Genomic DNA, 23,188 nt, shown 5'->3' with positions numbered 1-23,188 from the left:
CGATTTGGGCAAGGCTGCGACGGCGGCGGTTCATCTCCATGGGAGGTGCTTCGGCACGGCATGTCACCGCACGGATCCATCATATTGGCGAGCCTTTCTCGACGCGCGCGCAACACAGGGCCCATAGCGGCACGCACGTTTCGCAGGAGCACGGGCCGGCACGGCAGCAACAGCGGGTAGCCGAGAAGCTAACCGGAAGTTAAAGAGAAGTTAACCGCAAGTTAACAGTGTTTTGAAAAGCGCGTTGGCGATGACGTATGTCAGGTGACACTTGGAGGAGCACTTGGTGAGGAGAAGGCCAGCCAACGGACGGAGAGTAGCGAAGAGCGAAACGAGTGAAGGCCGCGTGTGTAACTCCGCTATTGCGGCACCATTTCGAAAAATTATCGCGGCTACGTGTTCGTTCCTGACTCGAGCACAACTGCGACACCACAAGTAAATTTTGACCTCTGGGTGGTTTAGGGGCCCTTTAAGAGTCAGATCTCGAGAAAGTAATAATCACTGCAGATAAGGGGAGCATAGCCCTAGTGGAAGTACATAACTGAAATATACGAAAGATAATGATAACCCATTGTTTGCGTTCGTGATAAAGTCAATAGCTGACTGCAGAAATAGTTACGCAGAAGCCATCGGAGATGATTATCGAAGTAGGCGAAGCTTCTCGTGGCCCAACTGCCTCGGCCGCTTCTCGACGCCACCCGCCGTGGTTGCTCAGTGGCTATGGTGTTAGGCTGCTGAGCACGAGGTCGCGGGATCGAATCCCGGCCACGGCGGCCGCATTTCGATGGGGGCGAAATGCGAAAACACCCGTGTACTTAGATTTAGGTGCACGTTAAAGAACCCCAGGTGGTCTAAATTTCCGGAGTCCTCCACTACGGCGTGCCTCATAATCAGAAAGTGGTTTTGGCACGTAAAACCCCATATATTATTATTATTATTCTCGTCGCCTTTGACCTTCTCTTAGCTGAAGCAGCTTTACGTGATGCGTAACCCTTGACTGATCGAAGGGTCACTTCATTTGGCGCCATCTCTGCAGTGTTACACAGCGCACAAACCAAAACCTCAATTTTGTAGCGATGCCTTTTCCGATGCTATTCCCTATCGTGCTTTTCGCGCTTCGTCAACAGCCGGAACGACGCTCCGCCCGCGTTATCAACGTGATCAGCCGGCCGTGTATGGTAAATATGGCATAGAAACGACCGTAAGGCATCGCTACAAAATTGCGGCCCAGAACGCCGTTGCAACAAACGCCACTGAGGAGCGTCGTCCTGTGACCGAGCACGTCGGCCGCAGCGGGGACGACTTCGCCACTGACGCAACCAATCAATCGGTTCCGCGCCCTACAGAATACAGACGCCATCCTCGTATCCACCTTATGCCTGTCACAACCTCCTCTCCCCAGATGTCTTGCTCTACACCCGGCACGTACCGAGGGCGGGGATGCCACCCCTACCCCCCCCCCCCCCCCGTATTTAAACGGCATACCCCCACCCGTCCCCGCTCACGCCACCGCTCCTCATGGATGGATGGATGGATGGATGGATGTTCTGAGCGTCTCCTTTGGAACCCCTTTGGATAGGTTGCGTCACCAAGCTCTTGGGATTTTATTGCTTAATGTCATACTTAACTTAAAATAAACCAAGGTTTCTGAACCTCAATTGTGAATTTTGTTTTTCTACCGCCTCCATTGTTTTTCGTTTCCCCAATTTTCTTCCACCAATCTTCCAATCGCCTCTTACTAATCTCAACTGCGGACATGTTTACTTTGCCCCTTCTCTCGCTGAACCCAAGTGCTTCAAGGAGGCCAGTGATTTTCTAAACCGCCCGCAGGGCAGATATCTTCACGTTCTAATAAAACATGCTCCATCACTTCCCTTGCTTTACCGCAGCAAGGACATGCTTCTTCTTCCTTCTTATATCTCGCTTTATAGGTGCGTTTTCTAAGGCATCCTGATCTCGCTCCGAAAATTAATGAGCTTCCCCTTGAGTTATCATAAATTGTTTGTTACCAGATTTCTTTTCTTTCTCTCTTAAGTAGTTACTCGTGGCAGGTTTATTTTTCATTGCCGCCACCCATGAGATTATCTCAGCCTCTCTGACTTTCCGCTTGACGTTCTTTGTTGCTTTGCTGCTCACCATACAGGCCACATACTTTCTGGAAAGCTTCGTGGTTATTTTCCTCCACTGTGAATAAATGTTATTACTGTTATTACTGTTATTACGCTACCAGTCCTCACACACGTTCCTAAAGCACCGCCAAATCAATCTTGAGACTTGACAGCTATTCGGCACTCAACATTTTCCTGCCTTCTTGATTCCTTTTGGATAGCGGTAGTTATCGGCATCTCCTGGGGTGTGAAGGCCAGTTTTCTTATCGATTCGATGCCCGCGCGATTAACTCGAGATGCGTTCAGTTGTCACAATCTATTCAACGGTCATGTGCGTCGCTGTTGCTTCGTTCGTTCAACCTTCTTTGTTTAGAGTGATCCAGGGACCAAGAAGGGGATTCGGTTCGTGGTCAGCTGGTCTGTATGCGCGTGAAACGAGTTGCGGCGAGAGAAAACGCCAATTGCGTTTAACTTTTCCTTTTGCTTCATTATTTCCTCGAGTAACGGCTCACCGCGACGCTGACAGATTCTCGGAACCATATACCCGCGATATGGGTTAGATAAGGTGAAAAATAAAATAATACGAGACAGCGTCCATCATCAAACCCTGCCATGACCATTAAACCCTTAAGCAATATGAATGTCACCCGTTACCTCGTCTGGTTTTTCCCTAATTGTACAGCACTTTTCATGTAAAATTGGCAACTGGAAACAAGAGTGGCAAAGAGTTGAGAAATTAAGCGATCTACTGAGGGAAAGAGCCGAGGCAACAGCCAGACAGGAAGGAAATGCGAAAATTAACAAATTTAATCGTTGTTTCTTAAAGTATTTCTGAATCAACATCTTTTTGTTAAAAAAGGAAGTAGAGGAAACGCCGCCGGAAGTGGAGAAGGATTTCGTGTGCTTTGAATGACGGTTCTACAGTTATCATCCGAGCCGCCTGACGTAGCCACTGCTCTGCTGTGCTTATGTGCGAACGAACGAACGAACGAACGAACGAACGAACGAGCGAGCGAACGAACGAACGAACGAACGAACGAACGAGCGAGCGAGCGAGCGAACGAACGAACGAACGAACGAACGAACGAGCGAGCGAGCGAACGAACGAACGAACGAACGAACGAACGAGCGAACGAACGAACGAACGAACGAACGAACGAACGAACGAACGAACGAACGAACGAGCGAGCGAGCGAACGAACGAGCGAGCGAACGAACGAGCGAACGAACGAACGAACGAACGAACGAACGAACGTTTTACTTTTCGACCCCGACCATCGACCATCGACCGACCACGACAACGGCCAAAAGAGCTAAAGAAAACGATTCGCTTAAACGAAAAACAAGAAAAAAGAATAGACGCGACGCTGACGTCTAGTCAACATGCCTGCACAACACCCGCATTACACGGATGATGTACCGTCATTTACGTTACTGCTTTGCTGTAGCATTAATATTCTCATAAACATTACAAAGAATTACATCAGGTTTAGCATCATTTTTCAATAGCGCGCTGCTATGCATTCCTTGTTTCAATTTGCTCATCTGTCAGCGCAACAACTAGACAAAGAAGAAAATTAGGAGATGGCGACAGGCGATTCCTATCAGCTGAAGCTTTAATGCAAACACATGGCCAATATATCTATGTATACAACGCGGTTAGCACCAGAGCGGGAAAGACAAAAGCTAAAGCCGACACTTCGTACAACAGCGCCACACACATCACGTGTGGTTAAATCTGATTTAAAAGGTTAAATTCAACCTTTGTTAGAGTGGAGAAGGGCTGACTTGGTGAATTTAACTTTTTTTAAATTAGGCTTAATCGCACGTGATGTAGAATAGTTATAAATTGGGCTTGCTGGCAAACGTTGATTGTTGAAAAGCGCTGCGAAAACGTAGACTCGGGAAGAACCCAGGACAAAGAGCTATTCATGAAGAACACAGGACAAAGCGCTTCTTCGTAAGTGGCGCTTTGTCCTGTGTTCTTCGTGAGTAGCTGTTTCTCCTGTGTTCCTCCTAAGAAGCGCTTTCTCCTGTGTTCTTCCTAAGAAGCGGTTTGTCCTGTGTTCTTCCTAAGTCTCAGTTTTTGCAGCGCTTTTCCATCACACATGTGATATATGAGGCGCAGTTGTACAAGGTTTCGGTTCTAGATCTTTCTTTTTTTTTTCTTTTTCCACTTTGGTGCAATCCGCATAGTACATATTGGCTATGTATTTGCGCTAAAGCCTCAATTCATATACAACGTCTGAGACCATACGTTCACCTGTTGACGTAGCTCTGAAAACATACTTTCATATCCTTGAGAAAAGCCTTGAACCAAGGAATTCAATACAGCGTGAAGAACCAGCCTCAGTATTTGCGCATAATGTGTCTGAAGTCCGCACTCTTAAAAAAACTTTGCACCCTTTTGGAGCTTAATTATCTCGTCCCACAACAGTAACGGTCATCTATCTTGCCCGCGTTTCCTTTCTTGAAAACTCTGCGCTCGCTACTTTCCTGTCAAGAATGCTACGTCACGCTGATGACGCGCATCTCATTCGTGACCTGGAAGTACCGGGCGCGCAGCGTTAAACGAAGGACAGGCGCGCAAGATGGATGACCCTTATTGTTGTGGGACATGATGAGCCACGGAGAGCGCCGACTCTTCTTACATAGAGTGCAGCCTTGAGAACGACGAGTTGTTCACAGGCCTACGGCGTGGGGATCAGGACAAATTGCTTGTAAAAGTAACTTCGATTTAATTCGTTTGCGGAGTTCGCGGGTCAGCCATCTCAGAGATCCATGTCATAGCAGCCGTCGCAGTTTTTGTCCTGCTTTGTTCGTGGCAGCTTTTTCCGAAACATATATATTTGACGTATCAGTTATTAAGTACATCCGCATGACGAAAACCGTACCGCGGAGCAGAAAAGAACTGCTGAGTCAGACATTCTTCGCGGTATTTCGGAAACACGCAAAATACGAAGGCGGCGCAAGTTTCTTGAGCGGTACTTGTTTTTATCTATTAGTAACGTTTCACAGAGAGTTTTGGTGCGATAGCATTCTAGAATGTGCTCAATTGGAATACCCCTATTCCACATACACGGTTGCTTCAACCAATCATCACTGAAATTCATTTTTACTATAGCCAATGTTGCCATGCAAAAGCAACACAACTGGCTTTTTTTTTCTTTTATGAAGGAAGCTGTATTTCGAACTTAGTCTCAATAGTAAGTTATTATTATTGTTAGCAAGAATGACAATAATTTTGCATGAACTGCGCTCGCTTGCGCGCGTTCATGTCAACGTTTCAGCTCAGGGAGACTGCTTTGATCTCGTAGTTTTAAACGCAGTGTCTTGCGTTTAAAAAAAATAATAATTGTTGAGGTCACAGAAACCATCGTGTGAGCAAGGAATAAACAGCTATGAGTTGATAAAATCCCAAGGAGTGGCACAGAACAAAACGTGTTTGCTACATAAGGTTGTCAATTTTCGAGGACAACATCTGTACTATAGTGGTAAAAACGTCACGCATGCTCGCTAGTTCCCCGTAGTTCTTTATGTTCGTTTATCTTTTTCCTTGCGCCATATTTATGCAGACATGCTTTTTATCAACTTCCTTACCAAACTGTTTGTATGCTTTTTTTGCAGGTACTTATATGTCGCTGTAAACGGTGAAAATTACCTGGAAAGGGACCTTGGCAACGGTGGTAGGAAACATTTGGCCATTATTAAGCAGCTTTTCTTTTTTTAAGAACTGCTCAGTTACAATATAACGAAGATTTCTCAACTGACGTACCTTTATCGCGTCATCATGCACGTTCTTCTCTTCCAGTCAAATCGAGGTCTCTGATCGTGGACACGGACAACTGCAAGTACCTCCTTCAGAGAGAGTGCTACGATGACGGCTCCGGTACGAACTGTCCGAAATTCACTTTCCACTATGCCCACCGCGGTGGCTTACATGCCCGAGTTTATGCTGCCAAAAACAGCAAAAAAACTTCGTTGTCGCAACCTGCGTAAAGATAAAGCGATTTCATGCTGTACGCTTCAATGATTAAGCGATCTTAGGGCGCCATAATGTAATCAATCCTTTGCGTGGATTCTGTCGTCGTAAACCAGTGACGGCGCACTGATGATGACCCGAAAGACGCGGAGCTCAGTTCAGTGATAAAACGCAAGAATGAAAATAATTCAAAGAGACTATTTACTTGTCCCGTCCTTCATCTGTATTACGAACGGCTACGCCTCTGCATTTCGTTGGCTCTGTCTTTAAACAAGCTGCAGGCTTCTGAAGAAAAACTTTTTGCGGAAGTTTGAGGGCCAGTAATTGATGAAGCCTTTCATAGCACTCTATTGCAGTGCAATTAACCGATTGCTGTTCGCACCGAGAGCAACCGGATCCGCATTCAAAACGTAAAGCCTCTATTCATTTTAGAGCCAGCCTGCAAAATCGCTCACCGATGTTTCACGCCATAGCGCTGAAATGAACAGCGAAATAGGGCAAAGCAAGGACATGAAGAAAGTCAAGTTCCCGAAATCAAGTTAACGCGTCTCGATTATGTCGCCACTCTCTGTTGATGGCGTCAGTCAGTCTAAAACAACGACATTAACGCTCACAACCTCAGTTATTATTATTACCGCAAAATTCCACACTCATCCTCGATAGACAAAGCTAGGGCTTCTGAGTAAGCTTTTCTATCGTGACGACATGTCGCACTGCACAAAAAGCAGTTTATGAGCACCACGATTCTTACCAATTATTACTTCAATTCATTCTTTATTATGCTATTCTCCAGACATGTGATCGCCCTTTACACCAGTTAATATTTATTTATTTATTTATTTATTTATTTATCTATCTATCTATCTATCTATCTATCTATCTATCTATCTATCTATCTATCTATCTATCTATCTATCTATCTATCCACAGCACCTATAGCAGCATTCATTTGGAGGTGAAGACCTCATTCATGAATACAAGCAGATCGAAAACATTCAAAGCAATTTGACAAACAACAAACAGTCGCAAAACACAAGAGCAACATCACAGTGATAACACGAATGGCTCGTTAAGCATAATAGGTAAACTGCTTTAGGAAATCAGTTTCACTCTTTCCTAGATCTAGAACAGAATAAAAGAATTCGTCAATGAACCTCTTGCGGCAAGAGTATGATTAAACTACTTGTATCAGTTCGGCATGCGCCTTACTTCACATCTGGGATGAATATTTGGTGTACTTGCTTCCGAGTTAGTTTTGAAAAAAGATCGAACGCTATGGTCATTATAATCTTGCAGGGGTATCACGAGGTTGTAGCCACTTTTTTTCTCGTGCCAAGTAATAACACCTTCTCTCTCCTTTTTCTTTCTCTTTACAATATCTTAAATAGAGGGGAGCAAATATAATTCTTTAAAAAATACAACTCGAACATGAATAGCAAGTATCGAATATAGAACAAACAAGCGCTGTCGCACGTATGTACATGTACTACAGGAATATGTATTTCGGTATAATTAGGTACCACACCTTTACTGAACACTGCGACAAAGACTCACTATCAGAGACAAATTATCAGTTTTAGGCTCAAGACCACCAATTGCCATTAGGAAAAAAATGAATGAATAGCCTTTCAGAAACTTTAGAGCTTGGTTACAAACAAATTCTACAACAAAAGAAAGGCTTATGCATGACTAGCCCACCAGAAACGTGAAATAAATGCCCGCTAAAAAAGATCGCAAGTTGCGGGGAGAAACAAAGTGCTGAACTTGCTTAGCCCTACAAAGACGAAAGAAAGCCTGTTGCATGGAAAACACCACTGGTTGTGGCGCAAAAATAAATACAAAAGTCGAAGTTTCGCTCGAAATTTGAAGCATCGATTGCGACAGCAAATTATAGACAGCTGTACGAAGTAAGGGTAGCAGCTTTATCGGCCGTATAAACTTGGAAACACTCATTTACTAACTGAATTAACGAGCATGGTGTTAGCGCGCACAAGCAAACATGAGCACATCACGCTCGATGAGCGCAGACACTTGCTGTCCAAACGCTGGCGTAAGCAAGCGCGGCAGCAGCAGCGAGCGAAGTGACCTTTGTCTATAGCTTCAACGCAAGAGCGGTGACAACGCACTGAGCACAAAGGTATCAGCCGTCCTGCAGATCCCTTTCATGATAAGGCGCGCGCGGCCGTGCAAAGTACGCACTTGTTGGCAGAGTTGAAGCCGCCCCCCTCCCTCCCTCCCGCACAGTCTCCCCGCTGTCTCTCCGCGCGCAATGTTGAGCTGCTGTCGTCAGTTTGCTTTGCGCCCGGTCGCGAAATACGGAGTTGTTGCCAGAGCCCTACGCCGCTGCCCGCCCCCCTCCCTTTCCCCCTCCCGTCCCTCCACGGCCTTTCGCGCGACGGAAGACGGCGCGTTTAATCTCCGCCTTCCTCTCTCGAGCGCACCAGGTTGAGCTACGATCATCGCCTAACGTCGCGTGCTTTCCCTCGCACATACAGCATACGGAGCGCGGCGACAGTGTTATCGCCTTTGGGCTTACTTTTATACGCAACCTCACGACGACGGCGTCGCCGACGGCAGAAGCGCGCCTGGAGTGTCCGTGCAATTGCTATCGTAACAGTAAAACTGCTACACGGCTAGACTGCTAGGAGCCCTAAATGACAGAGTACGAGCAAAAATCACAGGTTGGCATGTAGTCTTCCGCGGCGCCACGGAAAACAATGCTTGTACTTCGCATTTGAATCCTGCAATGGTTCGAAAACATTTGTTGTTACCTAAACAGTCGAATACTGCAAAATATTTGACATCTTTTTATTATTCCAATACGAATCGTAAATTACACACTAACTATTCGCATTCGTATTCGAAACGTCAAATATTTGCCCACCCCTCATTTTAAAGACGATCTCCTGATTCTTCTGGCAGAACGTATGATAGCCTGACTGAAGAAATTTATTTTTGTAGATTTCAAACGATCGGTAGAAAGGGTGTATAAGGAATGTTTACACCTGTCATACCACTCAGTGGCGTGGCCAGAAATTTCGTTCAAGGGGGGGGGGGGGGGGGGCGCTCACGCTGGAGCTCGGCCTGCTCTTTACAGAATTTGTCGAGGGATCAAATACATGGATATTAACTGGATTGCTATTACCAAAGATGCTGCAAACGAATTCTTGGACGCTACGCACTGTTAAGACAAGTAAAATGTGTATTTTTTAGTAAATAATATATTCGTATGTCTCAAAAATTGTGCCATTAACTGATACCAATGCTTCCATGTTTTTTTTGTCTATTTAATAAGTAAAAAAAATATCACACGAATTTAATAACTGTACCAGTTTGAAACCAGTAAAGCAGTGCATACCACTGATATGATAATTGTAAAGGCCGTGAAATGAACTAGTTGAGGACAAGTATTTTAATGAAACTTTGTCATTCAAGAACCTTGTTTACATTTTTGTACATGTGCAACAGCCAGGGAAAAATCTAAATGACGCTGTCCTTCGTTTCAATATTATGCACAGAAGCAGCTGTCACCAGTCGTGTATTGTAATTGCACCGAAATTATAGTCGCAACAGAGATCAAATATAAAATCCAGGAGTTCTGCAAAATACAGATTATAAATGCGAAGATACAATGGAATACACAAATTCGAAGATAAAGCTTGATAAAGGGCAAACAAAGTGTCACAGAAAACAAAGTTGACTGCATGTATCCACAAAACCACGCAACAAGATATTTAAATAAAGGTATAAGTCTCCAATACATCTACGTATCTAAGCAAAAGTCAACTGTACACAGGGTGTCTCAGCTAATTTTAGCCAGAGATTAAAAATATGCCGATGCACTCTAAGACGCGCGACCAAATGCATGTTGCTTGCTTTTGTACATAGTGTGTCAGGCTATATTCGTTTGCTTAATTAGATTGTTAGTCAAGAATAATTAACCAACTTCTGAGGTAACGAAGCTAGGGAAAAAATTCAAATTAGGAAATTGCTGAGCGATTTGCAAAACGTCCGAATAAACAGTTTCTGTCTTTCTGTTCATTAAGTATTAGTGCGTTTCAGCTTACTCATGATGCCCGCGAAATACGAAACACCACGGGACATGCCCGCTTGCACGTCGTGATTGCACTGCTCCCAAACGTTCCGCGCACGAACTGCCGTAGGCGCGCTGCCGCTTAAAAGGCGACAGGGCAGCGACGTCGGTGTTGGCTGTCCCATTCACACCAGCGACGTGCTCCCCTCGCGACAGTTCGTTATAGCGACAAGCAAACGCAGTGGTTATCGCTTGTGCTTCCAGAAGGGACAAGTCCGTCATTTCGCGATAGCTGTAACGAAATTGAACATCCCTAAATAAAAGAAAAAACTCAGTTTTCGGAAGGCTGAAATTGTAGGATAAGAGTATCTTAAACGGCCAGACGCCGTCTTTCACTGAATTTACGTTTATTTTTCATGCGCTTTCTTAGCAAGTGCTCGGAGAGGTCACCTTCTGCAGCGATAAAACACTGGGGCATCCTGAGAAGGCTTGCTGTCGCTGCCTTGAGCACCGTCGGTGAAATGCTGTGGCAGACTTCAACTATCTTCTCCTGCAAGGCTACTGGCGTCGTCGTTGCTGTCGTGTTACGTCGTTCTTAATATAAACCCACAAGAAAAAGTCAATAGGGCTGAAGTCGGGTTACCTTGCCGGCCACAGGACAGGCCCGTTTCTCCCTGTCCATTGCCCTGGGAAGGCAGCATCAAGCCATGCTCGTGCTTGACTGTAAGTGTGGGCCGGGGCCCCGTCGCGCTGATACGACATTGCGTCAAGCCATGCTAGCGAGATGTTGCAGCAGAAGTTTTCAACCGGCCCTCTGAGGAACTCATTTACATATCTATTGCCGGTCAGAGTTTTGTTAAAAAACACTGGGACATATATATATATATATATATATATATATATATATATATATATATATATATATATATATATATACACACATATATATGTGTGTGTGTGTGTGTGTGTGTGTGTGTGTGTGTGTGTGTGTGTGTGTGTGTGTGTGTGTGTGTGTGTGTGTGTGTGTGTGTGTGTGTGTGTGTGTGTGTGTGTGTGTGTGTGTGTGTGCAGTGGTGTCATGTATTCCGCACCAAACGTTAATAGACCACTATTATTAGTGGCGGGATCTTCCTAGCCAGTGGGAATCTTGCTCACTCCAATAGTGTGCGTTGTGGATATTTCCTTGGCGCTTTTCGGGAAAAGTTCGCCTCGTCAGTCCAGAGTACCTTGGTGAAGAAGTAAGAATCCTGCTCATCCTGAATCAAAATCCAATTCATAAAGTCGAGTCTCTTTTGGAGATCCCTTGATTCCAGGCATCGATGCAACTGCATACGATAGGGGTGCAGTCCAGCTGTTTTCAAAACTCTCCAGGAAGTTGAGTTGGACACACCAAGCTGTGCGGCATGCCGCGCGTGCTAGCTTGTGGATTAGCCGCAATGAAAGACAAAACGTTGGAGCGAACCTCATTATTTATGACTGCAGCTCTCTGCCTCTTGTGAAGCTTCAGGTTTGCTTCCGCGACTCGTAGGTGTTGAATATTGTCATCTGGCTCGGTCGCGTACCCGGGTGCCAGCTTCGAAATATTCTTGCAGCATGCCGTCTCTGTCCGCTTGCAGCTCCTAGGACAAGGATCATGTCTGCTTTTTCCTCGTTGGAAAAATGCATCACGAAATTGCTCGCGCTCTAACAGCTGATGCACGATAGTCTGTTTATCGCTGTCTGGAACTACCACCTACCACCGCCACCACCTCCGTCAGTCGCTTTAAGCAGCGCAAGCGATAACGGTTGCTAGCTTAAATCAAACAGCCAATGCTTGCGTCGCTGCCCTGTCGCTTTTCAAGCGGCAGCGCACCTATGGCTGTTTGTGCGCAGAACGCTTGGGAGCAGTGCAATCACGACGCGCAAGCTAGCATGTCACGTTGTGTGTTTTCTTAATTTTATTTTATGGGCATCCGGAAGTAAGCTAAAAAACACTAATACCTAATAGATAGAAAGACAGAAACTGTTTAGTCGAACGTTTTGCAACTTTCTAATTGGAATATTTTCCTAGCTTCGTTGCTTCAGAAATTGGTTAATTAATCTTGAATAATTATCTAATTAACCAAATACGAAAAACAGCGTGACACACTGCATACAAAAGGGAGCAGCACGCATTTGGTCACGTCGTCTTAAAGTGCATCGGCATATTTTTAAACTCTGGCCGAAGTTCGCAGAAACAACCTGTATAGTGCGTCAAACAAGGCAAATAAACAAGTTGCACAATCACAGATTCACAGACCACAGAATCCTAAGCCCCCCCTCTCCCTCCACTCGATCCGACACATCGCGCGCGATGGAAGGCGGCGCTTCCTCCCCGCTATTCTCCGTTGCACACACAAGACTGACCCACGATCGCCGGCTCACCCGATCCCCCCTTCCCCCTACGCTTTCACTCGCACATAAGGCATGTGGCGCGCGGTGACGATGTTATCGCCCTTGGACTTCATACTTAACATGACGGCGACGGCGACGTCATGTTAACGAAGCCAACGCAGGAGACGAAAGATCTGATGAAGAAACGCCAAAGTATTAAAGCCTTTAACCCTACAGCTAGAATAGAACTGGCAGAAATTTCGAAGTTAATCAACAAGCGTAAGACAGCTGACATAAGGAAGTATAATATGGATAGAATTGAACATGCTCTCAGGAACGCAGGAAGCCTAAAAGCAGTGAAGAAGAAACTAGGAATAGGCAAGAAGCAGATGTATGCGTTAAGAGATAAAGCCGGCAATAACATTACTAATATGGATGAGATAGTTCAAGTAGCTGAGGAGTTCTATAGGGATTTGTACAGCACCAGTGGCACCCGCGACGATAGTGGAAGAGAGAATAGTCTAGAGGAATTTGAAATCCCGCAAGTAACGCCGGAAGAAGTAAAGAAAGCCTTGGGAGCTAGCTATGCAAAGGGGGAAGGCAGCTATGGAGGATCACGTAACAACAGATTTGTTGAAGGATGGTGGGCAGATTGTTCTAGAGAAACTGGCCACCCTGTATACGCAATGCCTCATGGCTTCGAGCGTACCGGAATCTTGGAAGAACGCTAACATAATCCTAATCCATAAGAAAGGAGAAAGGACTTGAAAAATTATTGACCGATCAGCTTGCTGTCAGATGCCTACAAAGTATTTACTAAGGTGATGCAAATAGGCAAATAGGCAAATAAAATCAGGAACACCTTAGACTTCTGTCAGCCTAAGGACCAGGCAGGATTCCGTAAAGGCTACTCAACAACAGACCACATTCACACTATCAATCAGGTGATAGAGAAATGTGCGGAATATAATCCACCCTTATACATAGCTTTCATTGATTACGAGAAAGTGTTTGATTCAGTCGAAACCTCAGCAGTCATGGAGGCATTACGGAATCAGGATGTAGACAAGCCGTACGTAACATTACTGAAAAATATCTATAGCGGCTCCACAGCCACCGTAGTCCTACATACAGAAAGCAACAAAATCCCAATAAAGAAAGGCGTCAGGCAGGGAGAGACGATCTCTCCAATGCTATTCACAGCTTGTTTACAGGAGGTATTCATAGACCTTGATTGGCAAGAATTGGGGTAAGAGTTAATGTAGAATACCTTAGTAACTTGCGATTCGCTGATGATATTGCCTTGCTTAGTAACTCAGTAGACCAATTGCAATGCATGCTCACTGACCTGGAGAGGCAAAGCAGAAGGGTGGGTCTAAAAATGATTGGGTGAGGGAACAAACGCGAGTTAATGACATCCTAGTTGAAATCAAGAAAACGAAATGGGCATGGGCAGGACATGTAATGAGGAGGGAGGATAACCGGTGGTCATTAAGGGTTACGAACTGGATTCCAAAAGAAGGGAAGCGTAGCAGGGGACGGCAGAAAGTGAGGTGGGCAGAAAGTGCGACGATTCGATGCGCCACAACGACGTCTTCTTTTTTTCTTTTGTGGGGCGGGGGCACCGAAGTGAAAAAAACGCAAAGGAAAGCATGTTGGCCACAATAGAATACCTACTTTGGGCACTTAATGTGGCTACCGAAGGAATATTGAAGAAAACATGAGTCGATCTGTCCACAGAAAACCATGTGCATGCTGCTCGTTATCTTACACTGGCGAGACAAAAGACTTTCCGGAGAGATTGCGATAACATCGAAATGAAGGTGGTGCCCTCAAGCGGACGCGTTGCAATCCGTCGAGTCCCCGCAGTGGTGGCGGTGGGCGACCATTGCTTCTTTTACTCGTCGGGTAGCCAGAAAGCGTCCAAAATTCTGCGAGGCCAAAATACACTCGGCCAGGGAAAAAGGAACGCGCACCGAAGTGCGCCGCGCGGTTGTCAGGGCAACACGTGAAAAACGCATGACCTCTGGCTGGCTCTGGCAGCCCGCGGTTAGTGAGAATAAGAAAATTGAAGAGGCTCAATGTGGGTCCTCGAGAATAAAAGTCAAAGTAGAAAAAATAAATAAGAACGTAGTTACGTTTGCTGTCTATCTATATTGTCTCGACATGGATGCTTTGGCACAGGTGAAAAAAATGTTGATATTCTTTTCTGTGACATGACGCCACAAATGAACCATCACAACGCTTCATCTCATCGGGCCTCGCTGCGTGTTTGTCAACATGTGTGATAGTGTGTTGATTTGACTTATCTCATTGTATGGCTCGATGTACGACTTTAGAAAAGTCAATTGATCATTGGCGTCAAATGTATATGAGAACATTAAACCCACAATGATCCGGAATTGAAAACCAAAAGCACGACTTTGGAAATGTCAGTGCACCTTTAGCATGAAAAGTTCATGTGATCTTTATGCACATCAAGTTTCGTAATTGAAATCTATGATCTCCGTAGATTCCACGGCATCCACGAGATGCCGCGACGAGCCCGCTCGCCATCAAAACGTCTTTGAAACTTTGTGCTTGGATGAGGCTCTTTGCGTTATGTGACTCCGGATGCATGGGCGTTGCCACGAAATCCAGCCCGAGTTCACGATCGTCGCACCGAAATGTCTTTTCGAGCGTGAAAAATACATTCTGCATAAAATCCAGAATGATTGCCGGCGCCGGCGGTTGTTTTGGTCGGCGGTGCATGACAGCACAAGAAAATTTCGGGGGGGGGGGGGGAAGAGGGGGCGCTGAAGCCCCATAAGCCCGCACCTCCCCCCCTGACTACGCCCCTGAATCGCTGTTGGCAACAACATATTCGACCAAGGTGCGACAGTCTCCATAAATATTCGGCACTGAGCTGCCAAAATTGTTTCGTCTTGCCATTATCAAATACAGTCTAATCGTAGATCTTTATTCGAGATCGGCCATTCACACCTCAGGCGCCGCCTGTTTCTCTCTGCTTGCAGTGTGGCACTACATGACGTACAAGGAGACGTGGACGCAACCCGAAATCGAGAGCTTCAAGACAAGAGCCCAGATCGAACCAGCGCTTAGCTTTCTTAGACCGTACTCATTTTTGTGCCCCCTAGGAATACCGTAGAGTGCGCCTCTTATTTTAGTGCAGAGGTAGCGGTATCATCTTTTTGACATCCGTAGCGTTTAGAAGCGAGGATTTATCTATGCTCTTGAAACCCAGTTACTCTCAAGTGTAGCATATATATATATATATATATATATATATATATATATATATATATATATATATATATATATATATATATATATATATATATATATATATATATATATATATATATATATATAATGAATGAGAGCTCCTTTCAAGTTACATTAAGACGACTTGCTACCCATTCGTGAATTACGGTGTTGTTGCATCTTGCGCTATCAATTTCTAGAACATTTCTCGTTTTGCTTAAGCAGTTACCTTCGGATACGGTGCGTCATGCGCGACTGAAATAAAATCGTTGTTTCTTGCAAACTGCATCACGGCTGCTTCTACTTGCTGAGTTCTTCAACATGTTTACTATCACCTCAAGAGTTCTCCGCTTTGAATAATATGAAAAGCTATGTCGCTCTGTCGGGCGGGACCCAGCCGAAGTTACTCCCATTACTGCCCTAGAGCAAATACAAAACTCAGTTGCCAGGTTCGTCTTGCGGCGGTATGGAAGGAGAAAGAGTTGCACGGCATCACAAAGGTGAGCTCTGTATGAAGTCACTTAACTCACGACTGAGGCTGAGAACTGAACCTAAAGCTGCCACATTTAAGATACCACAAAAAAACTAATTAAACAAAGAACCTACCTAAACGTACATCGCTCTATTTCAAGGCGCAGTGATCGCGACTGCAAAACTCTAGAGTACCAAACCAATACGAACATGAATGCTAACTCCCGTTCCATCCAAACGGTAAAGCAGAGCAGGTTGACTTAGGAGCCAGTGCATCATGTAAATGGAGCCGTATCCTGTTCGTTTCTGTAACCTCTCTGCTGTAAAGCCTTTGGTCACTGCGGGGTACCCTCTGTATAAAGAATAAAGAACGCCGAAATTTGCTTTCAAGACGTCGTAGCGGCTAAACGCACGTGCCTTGCGTAAAAGTGGCCAATGAGACTAAACGTTCAACGCGAGATGGACTTGTTACGTATTAAGTTGTGAGGTTTAGATACGCGCATCGAGAATACTTGTTTAAAAACGAATTTGACCTTCCAGCTCGTAATGCTCAGCGATATGCGCTATCCCGAAGGCAATGTTTTTCAAGTACAGCTCGAAAACAACAGGCACCGGGCAACAAAGATACCAAATGTATAATTGCCGAAGCGGCAGGACAATTGCAGATAGTTGTTGCTACAAATAACTATACATAACGCCTACATGCGTAACTGTTGCGTGTATAAATTATATACAGTGTGTGCACATTAATTAGGTTAATGGGTACCAGAGCTGCAGAGTGGGGACCTCGATTACCTTCTTACTCCATTCCGGGGAGTGGCGGTCCTAAGCAATTTCGCTTCTTTTAACCCCTAGGGATGGGGAAAGGTGGACCATTCCCACTCATGGTGTTGCTGAGTTGGCCAATTTTATTCCTCCAAATCTAGCATAGGAAACGCTTCCTCTATAACCATATACTGCTTGCCCCTTTCGTGACTAGTTACAAAAAAAAAAAACATGCTAACAACGTGGCCGATAAGGGTAGGTAGATTTTTTTTTTCACAATAAACATGTTTTGTGACATGTTACCTCTGCAGCGCGTTATTGCCTGTAACCGCTCTAACATCTATTGTTTCAAATTGAAGCCTTTCATGAATTTTGGTTTCGGCTAAAATTTGTCTGCCTACGTGTGATTTGAAAAAGATCCCACAAAAGAAGCATTGCGCGAACAGTTGGACTATATAGAGCACGTGCCTGACCAGTATTATTGCTTTAACAAACATACCTTATTTCACAAGCACATATACAAGGTGAGTACTCAAGACAATTACAGGTGTGATTTGACTAGAGAAAGAAATACAAGAAACGTTATTACATAAATTTCATCGTGTTGCTTGTAAAATAGCGCCAACAAGAGACAGCAAAGGCTCACTCTGTAGGCTTTTTCAATGCCTTATTTAGAAAAAGGGATGCGAATTCCACGCACTGTAGGAATCGATGCAAGCCAAACCATCTGTGCTGTTTGCTTTCATTGGCGATATTAGCGGTGATGTTGATGTTGAATGTTTAATTTCTTCGACGTTGGTTCACCACTCCCGTTTCTTCATCGAGAGCGGGGAGTTCATGCTAAACGTTACCTTGCGTGCACCACTGCTGTTTGTCCGCGTAGTACACAGAACACACAGGGAGACATGTTCCTTCGAGGCGTTGTTGTTCGTCATTGTTCATAACCTATATATGAGAGGGATGAACATTGCCACTGCCTCACATGGCACCTCGCATCGTGGCAAAAGTGTTTGCAGAATTATGGTGTTGTACGTGCCAAAACCACCGCAGGCACGCCGTAGGGACATACTCCGGATTAATTTTGACACCCTGCTGTTCTTTAACGTGCAACTACTCAAAGTGCACAAGAATTTTTGTATTTCGCACCCGCCGAAATGCGGCTTCCGTGGTCGGGCTCAAACCTGCGACGTCCAGCAATGACATTGCCGTCAAACTACCGCGGCGGGTACAGAAGCTTTTATTTGACGTGCGATCTCTTCCGTAGTGTCGCCTACACCATGAGGTGATTTAATGCGACTTTGCGTCTGTAAGCAGGCCGGCTGTCGGTGAAGAACAAGTTTATTGCCGATAGGACGCTGGCATATATGGAAACAGGAGCGTGACGTCACAGGTCACGCTGCCGAGTTGCTGGCAGCGTGATGTCACGGTGACTCAGCTCTGCTGCCACCTTCCCTTCTTTTTAAAGAATTAGTTCAACGTCCCTCAGGCAATGTGTACAGACAGGGCTTGCGACGTTGCCGTGTGCTTCGTCGTAGCTCTGGGAAATGCGGTTCAACGTCTGGGACATCAGACTCTAGAGCTTCGTGTGGTTGCGGGGCCACGTCGCGTAGATGCTCTCGGGTCCGCCCGATCTCCAGGCCGTCTTGCGTTTTCAGGATCGCTGACCGTGGTGCTTCCGCTGGCCTTAGGAAGACAGCAGGTGCCCAGGTCCGGTGAAGAGTGTCGTACGCTGTTACCTGTTGCCCCTGCGATAGGGGGGGGGGGGGGGTGGCACAGCTGCCTGGTGCCGCCGTTGTAATAGATTTTTTGGCACTGACGCATTTCCTGCAGACGGCGGTGAACAGCTCTACAGGGCACCGTCTCTGGCACCAGGTGCGTTGTGGGTACCGGCAGCATGGTTCTCGTATGTCGTCCTATGAGTCTCTGCCCAGGGGACTTCAGCAACGCATCCCTGGGGGTATTGCGCCACTCAAGTAAAGCCATATGGAAGCCGAGTGTCCTATACGAGCACTTCTTTAGTAGTTTCTTAGCCTCTTGAACAGCCGTCTCAGCCATTCCGTTAGAGCGCGGGTAATAGGGGCTCTGAAGTTAAACTTGCAGCGCAAACACCTAAGGCGATCCACAAAAGGAAGACACGACACGCACTGGCACTGACACGGTGTCGTGTCTTCCTTTCGTGGTTCGTCTTAGGTGTTTGCGCTGTAAGTTTAAGTTCAGAATTATGTACCAACTAGGCCCAAATGAAGTTTTACTATTACGGGCTCGAAGTTACTTGTGCAATAACTAATGTGTTTGAATTCCGCGCTGTGCAACGGTGGGCCGTAATTACTGCACAGCTTTAAGGGAAATCCATGAACAGGAAGAATCTCCCCACACCATGATTTCAGCCGCTTTGCTGTGACGTTTTGAAATTCACGTATCTCAAAAAAGAAGGAATGGAAGTCTACGATTATGGCAAACTGTCGACCGCCGTAAGAGAATAAGTCCATTCCTACAGTTTCCCAGGGTAAACTAGGCACTCCGTGACACAAAAGCGGCATCTTCGGGTTCCGCGATTGATGCGTTTGGCAGATCTTACAAGCTCTACAGTACTGTTCAATATACGCGGACATGCTGGGACAGAACATAACGCTTCTCACTCGTTCTTTGATTTTGGCTGCTCCCGAATGTGCGGCGTGAAGGAAGCTCAATATTTCTGCTCTCTTTGAGTGTGGTACGATTACCTTATTGCTGCGGAACATTAGGCCATCCTGGGTGTGTATGTCCTCCCGGTATGACCAGTAGGGGCGCACGGCTTCTGGGATATCACGTTTATCGTCCGGCCAGCTTGTTTTCGCATATCCTCGTAGCATGAGCAGGGTTGGATCGCTATCGGTTGCTGCAAGGAGGTCTTCGATGCGTGCTTTGGAAGCAGAAACGAAATCGAGCAACATTTACTTGAAACTGTTCGGTCTCTTCAGCCATGCACACTTTGCTAGAAAACCGTGACAAAGCATCCGCAAGAAATAGCTCCTTGCCCGGTTTATAGACAACATTGATGGGGTAGCGCTGAAAGGTGAGCCTCACGCGTTGCAAACGAAGGGGGCACTGGGGCAGCTGCTGACCGTAAATGTAATCGTGGTATTTCGTGAAACCGTGCACAATCGCGAGCGTTTTCTTTTCAATTTGCGCATGGCGCTGTTGTGCGTCCATGAGTGACTGAGATGAAAAAGCGACAGGGCGGCCTTCTTTAGGAAGCACCGCACCAACACGCAATTGGCTCGCGTCGACTGAGAGGGTGACATTTTTTTTCGTGTTGAAGTAGGATAGGACAGGTGCTTGCGCCAAGGACTGCCGCAACTTTTCCAAACTTTTTTTCTGCTGTTCGGTCCATACCCATGCAATGTCTTGGCGCAGTAAAGTTCGCAGCAAGGCAGTAACGTCAGACATGCTTGGAATGAATCGCTGTACGAAATTAATCATAACAAGAAACAGTTGCAGCTCCTTACTGTTCTTGGGCGCCGGCCTTTGTAGTATGTCTTGCACTCGTTGCGGGTCTACTCGCAGGCCCTCTGCACTGAATATGTGTCCGAAGTAACGCACATGGGGCTGCAAGAAGGTGCATTTCTTGAGGTTCAATCTAAGATTGTGTTCTTTACAGCGTGTCAACAAGAGTTTAAAGCGATAATCGTGCTCTTCTTTAGTCCTTCCCCAGAGCAGTATGTCGTCCATGACTGCCGCTACACACGGTAACCCTTCTAACAGGCGGTGCATTGCTGCTTGGAAAATCTCTGGGGCCGAGGCGATGCCAAACGCCATTCGAAGAAACCGGTAGCGGCCACACGGCGTGCTCATAATGCAGAGTTTTGAGCTTGATTCGTGCAGTTTAGGCTTCCAAAATCCAGTGCCTCATCTAAAGTTGACAAAAAAGAAGAGCCTCGGAAATTCGCGGAACTATGTCCTCTATTCTTGGCATAGGATAGTTCTCGCGTAACAGTGACTTGTTTAGCTCTGTCGGATCCAGGCAAATACGTACTCTGTCCTTTTTCATTCCGTAGGTTCGGTTACCTTTATTATTACTCCTTGGTCTTCCATACGCTGTAGTTCCGCCTCCAGCTTGACTTGAAGGGCCACAGCGACTATTCTAGCTGGTACGGCGATACCCGCGGCACGAGACGTGAACTTCATTTTCTACTCGAAGTCCCTTAGCTGGCCGAACCCTTTGAAGACTTATGCAAGAGGCTGTGCTGGGGGTTAAATATGTTCGTATTCAATGTTCTGCAAGCGGCTGATAAACCCCAAACATTCTGCCGCTGAGCCACTCTGTGTTACTGGCACGTTCTGCTCTACAATGAAAAATGTTTCTTCATGAGATTTGTAGTTCGCTGAAAGTAACAGCCGTACTTTTTCATGCGATGCAGTCTTATGTCCAAAAAATGCCGTAAGTGTGACCCAGCAGGATTCTATTGGCTTATCTGGTATCGTCTCAATGTCTCGTTTCGAAATATCGCAGCAGCTTGCGCCCATGTCTAATTTTCACGTCATTGGTGTGCCTTCAATATGAACCATCGCATTCCAGTTGTGTGTTGTGATGGCATGCACCGTTAAAGTTTCCAAGAAATAGTCCTCGTCTGCTTCTAGACGCAGCTCACGCAAATCTCTGCGTCTCTGAACCGCGTCTCGTGATGGCGGCGGCGTCTTGCATACTTGGGGGGGGGGGGGGGGGGAATGGTTCCGCCTGCAGCACTTTTTGCAAGTCTTCCCGCTCGCAGGGCATACTCCGGTGCGATGTGTCTGACAGCCGCATTTACTGCAGACGTTTCCATTACTTGCTACTGCATGAACTCTCGTTTCCTGGGCGGTTGCAGCTGCTTCGCTTATCTCGCGAAACTGCTCTTTCCCTTGCTCATGGGCGCGACAGATATCGACAGTCTTCTGATACGAAGAGTTTTCACCGATCAACTTTTGCTGCGAATTCTTGTCTCGAATGCCCAGAATAATGCGGCTGCGCAGCATGCGATCTTCCAGCGCTCCAAATTCGTAGTTTTTAGCTAGTATACGCAGTATACGCAGGGGGATAAAAATTGGAGGACGCTTAAGCTTCGCCTTCAAGAGTGGAACGCGAAAGCGTTCCCGTCGACCCGCCAAGGGGTGTAAGACAATGGGCTACGGCGCAGCGACTACGCGCCCCGCATCGGACGCGGTGAGCGTCGAGCAACGCAGCGTTCGGCGCGACAACGAAATGTGCGCCTGAGCAAGCGACGCACGCCTGAGCCTTAGAAACAGCTAGTTTCTAATGCAATACCGCGTTCACTAGAGGCGCTTTTTTACCGCTTTGAAGCATCGAACTCGTGACTCAGTGGCAATAAAGAAAAAAAAATACTCGTGGCTCAGTGGTAACGTCTCCGTTTCACACTCCGGAGACCCTGGTTCGATTCCCACCCAGCCCATCCTGCAAGTTGTTTTTTATTCATGAAGTGCCTGCTGGGATTTATCGCTTACGGCCAACGCCGACGACACCGGCTTTTCTGCGACACGAGCTCCTTAACGCTTTCGCGTTAATATGTTCGTATTCAAGGCTCTGCAAGCGGCTGATAAACCCCAAACATACCACCGCTGCCACCATGAAAGCAGGCCGGCTGTCGGTGAAGAACAAGTTCATTGCCGATGGAACGCTGGTATATATGGAAACAGGAGCGTGACGTCATAGGTCACGATGCCGAGTTGCTGGCAGCGTGACGTCACAGTGACTCAGCTCTGCTACAGCGTCTGCACGCCCTGCGTCAGTTGTTCACTTGACAAATTTGCATGGTGTTTATTTTGCAGAAATAGCAGAAACGTACCGTACTGTACCTTCAGTTTTCGTGCAACCGCTGTCGGGTCTATGGCAGTAGCCTTTCTTTGCCCTCTCGCGTCACCTTATCCCGCCCCGCTTACCCTGTATGGAAGCTGCGAGCTAAGCGTAACAAGGCTATTTTTCACTCGTTTCGCTACTGCGCTGGTTCTGCTCCCATTCTCGGCCTCTTGTCCCTGCCCCCTATCTAACATCATATCTACCACTCCTCAGGACTTGCACGTTAGCACGTTAGGAGAAGGATGAGCGCTGTATTTACTGCAATGCTTTTACGTATGGGGGGGGAGTGGTTAACAGACCACTACAGCTGTCAAAAAACTAATGTGACGACGCCCAGGGAGCTACAGAGGGCATTGCGCACATGCAACGCGATGGAAATG

General features: G+C 46.3%; 1 protein-coding gene across 1 annotated transcript in view; it reads left to right on the top strand.

The window, feature by feature from the left end:
- The window catches only part of LOC142571013 (uncharacterized), a 32,263-nt gene extending 16,505 nt beyond the window's left edge, over positions 1-15,758 (top strand). The window contains exons 4-6 of the mRNA XM_075679313.1: positions 5,736-5,794; positions 5,920-5,997; positions 15,490-15,758. Coding sequence (XP_075535428.1) covers positions 5,736-5,794; positions 5,920-5,997; positions 15,490-15,623 — 271 coding nt within the window. The 3' untranslated portion in view covers positions 15,624-15,758. The remainder of the gene's footprint in view (positions 1-5,735; positions 5,795-5,919; positions 5,998-15,489) is intronic.
- The last annotated feature ends 7,430 nt before the right edge of the window (positions 15,759-23,188 follow it).

This window comes from Dermacentor variabilis, chromosome 2 (genome assembly GCF_050947875.1).
Source record: "Dermacentor variabilis isolate Ectoservices chromosome 2, ASM5094787v1, whole genome shotgun sequence".
NCBI lineage: Eukaryota > Metazoa > Arthropoda > Arachnida > Ixodida > Ixodidae > Dermacentor > Dermacentor variabilis.
Note: the sequence above shows the minus strand (reverse complement) of the source record. Positions and strands in the feature narration are given on the sequence as shown.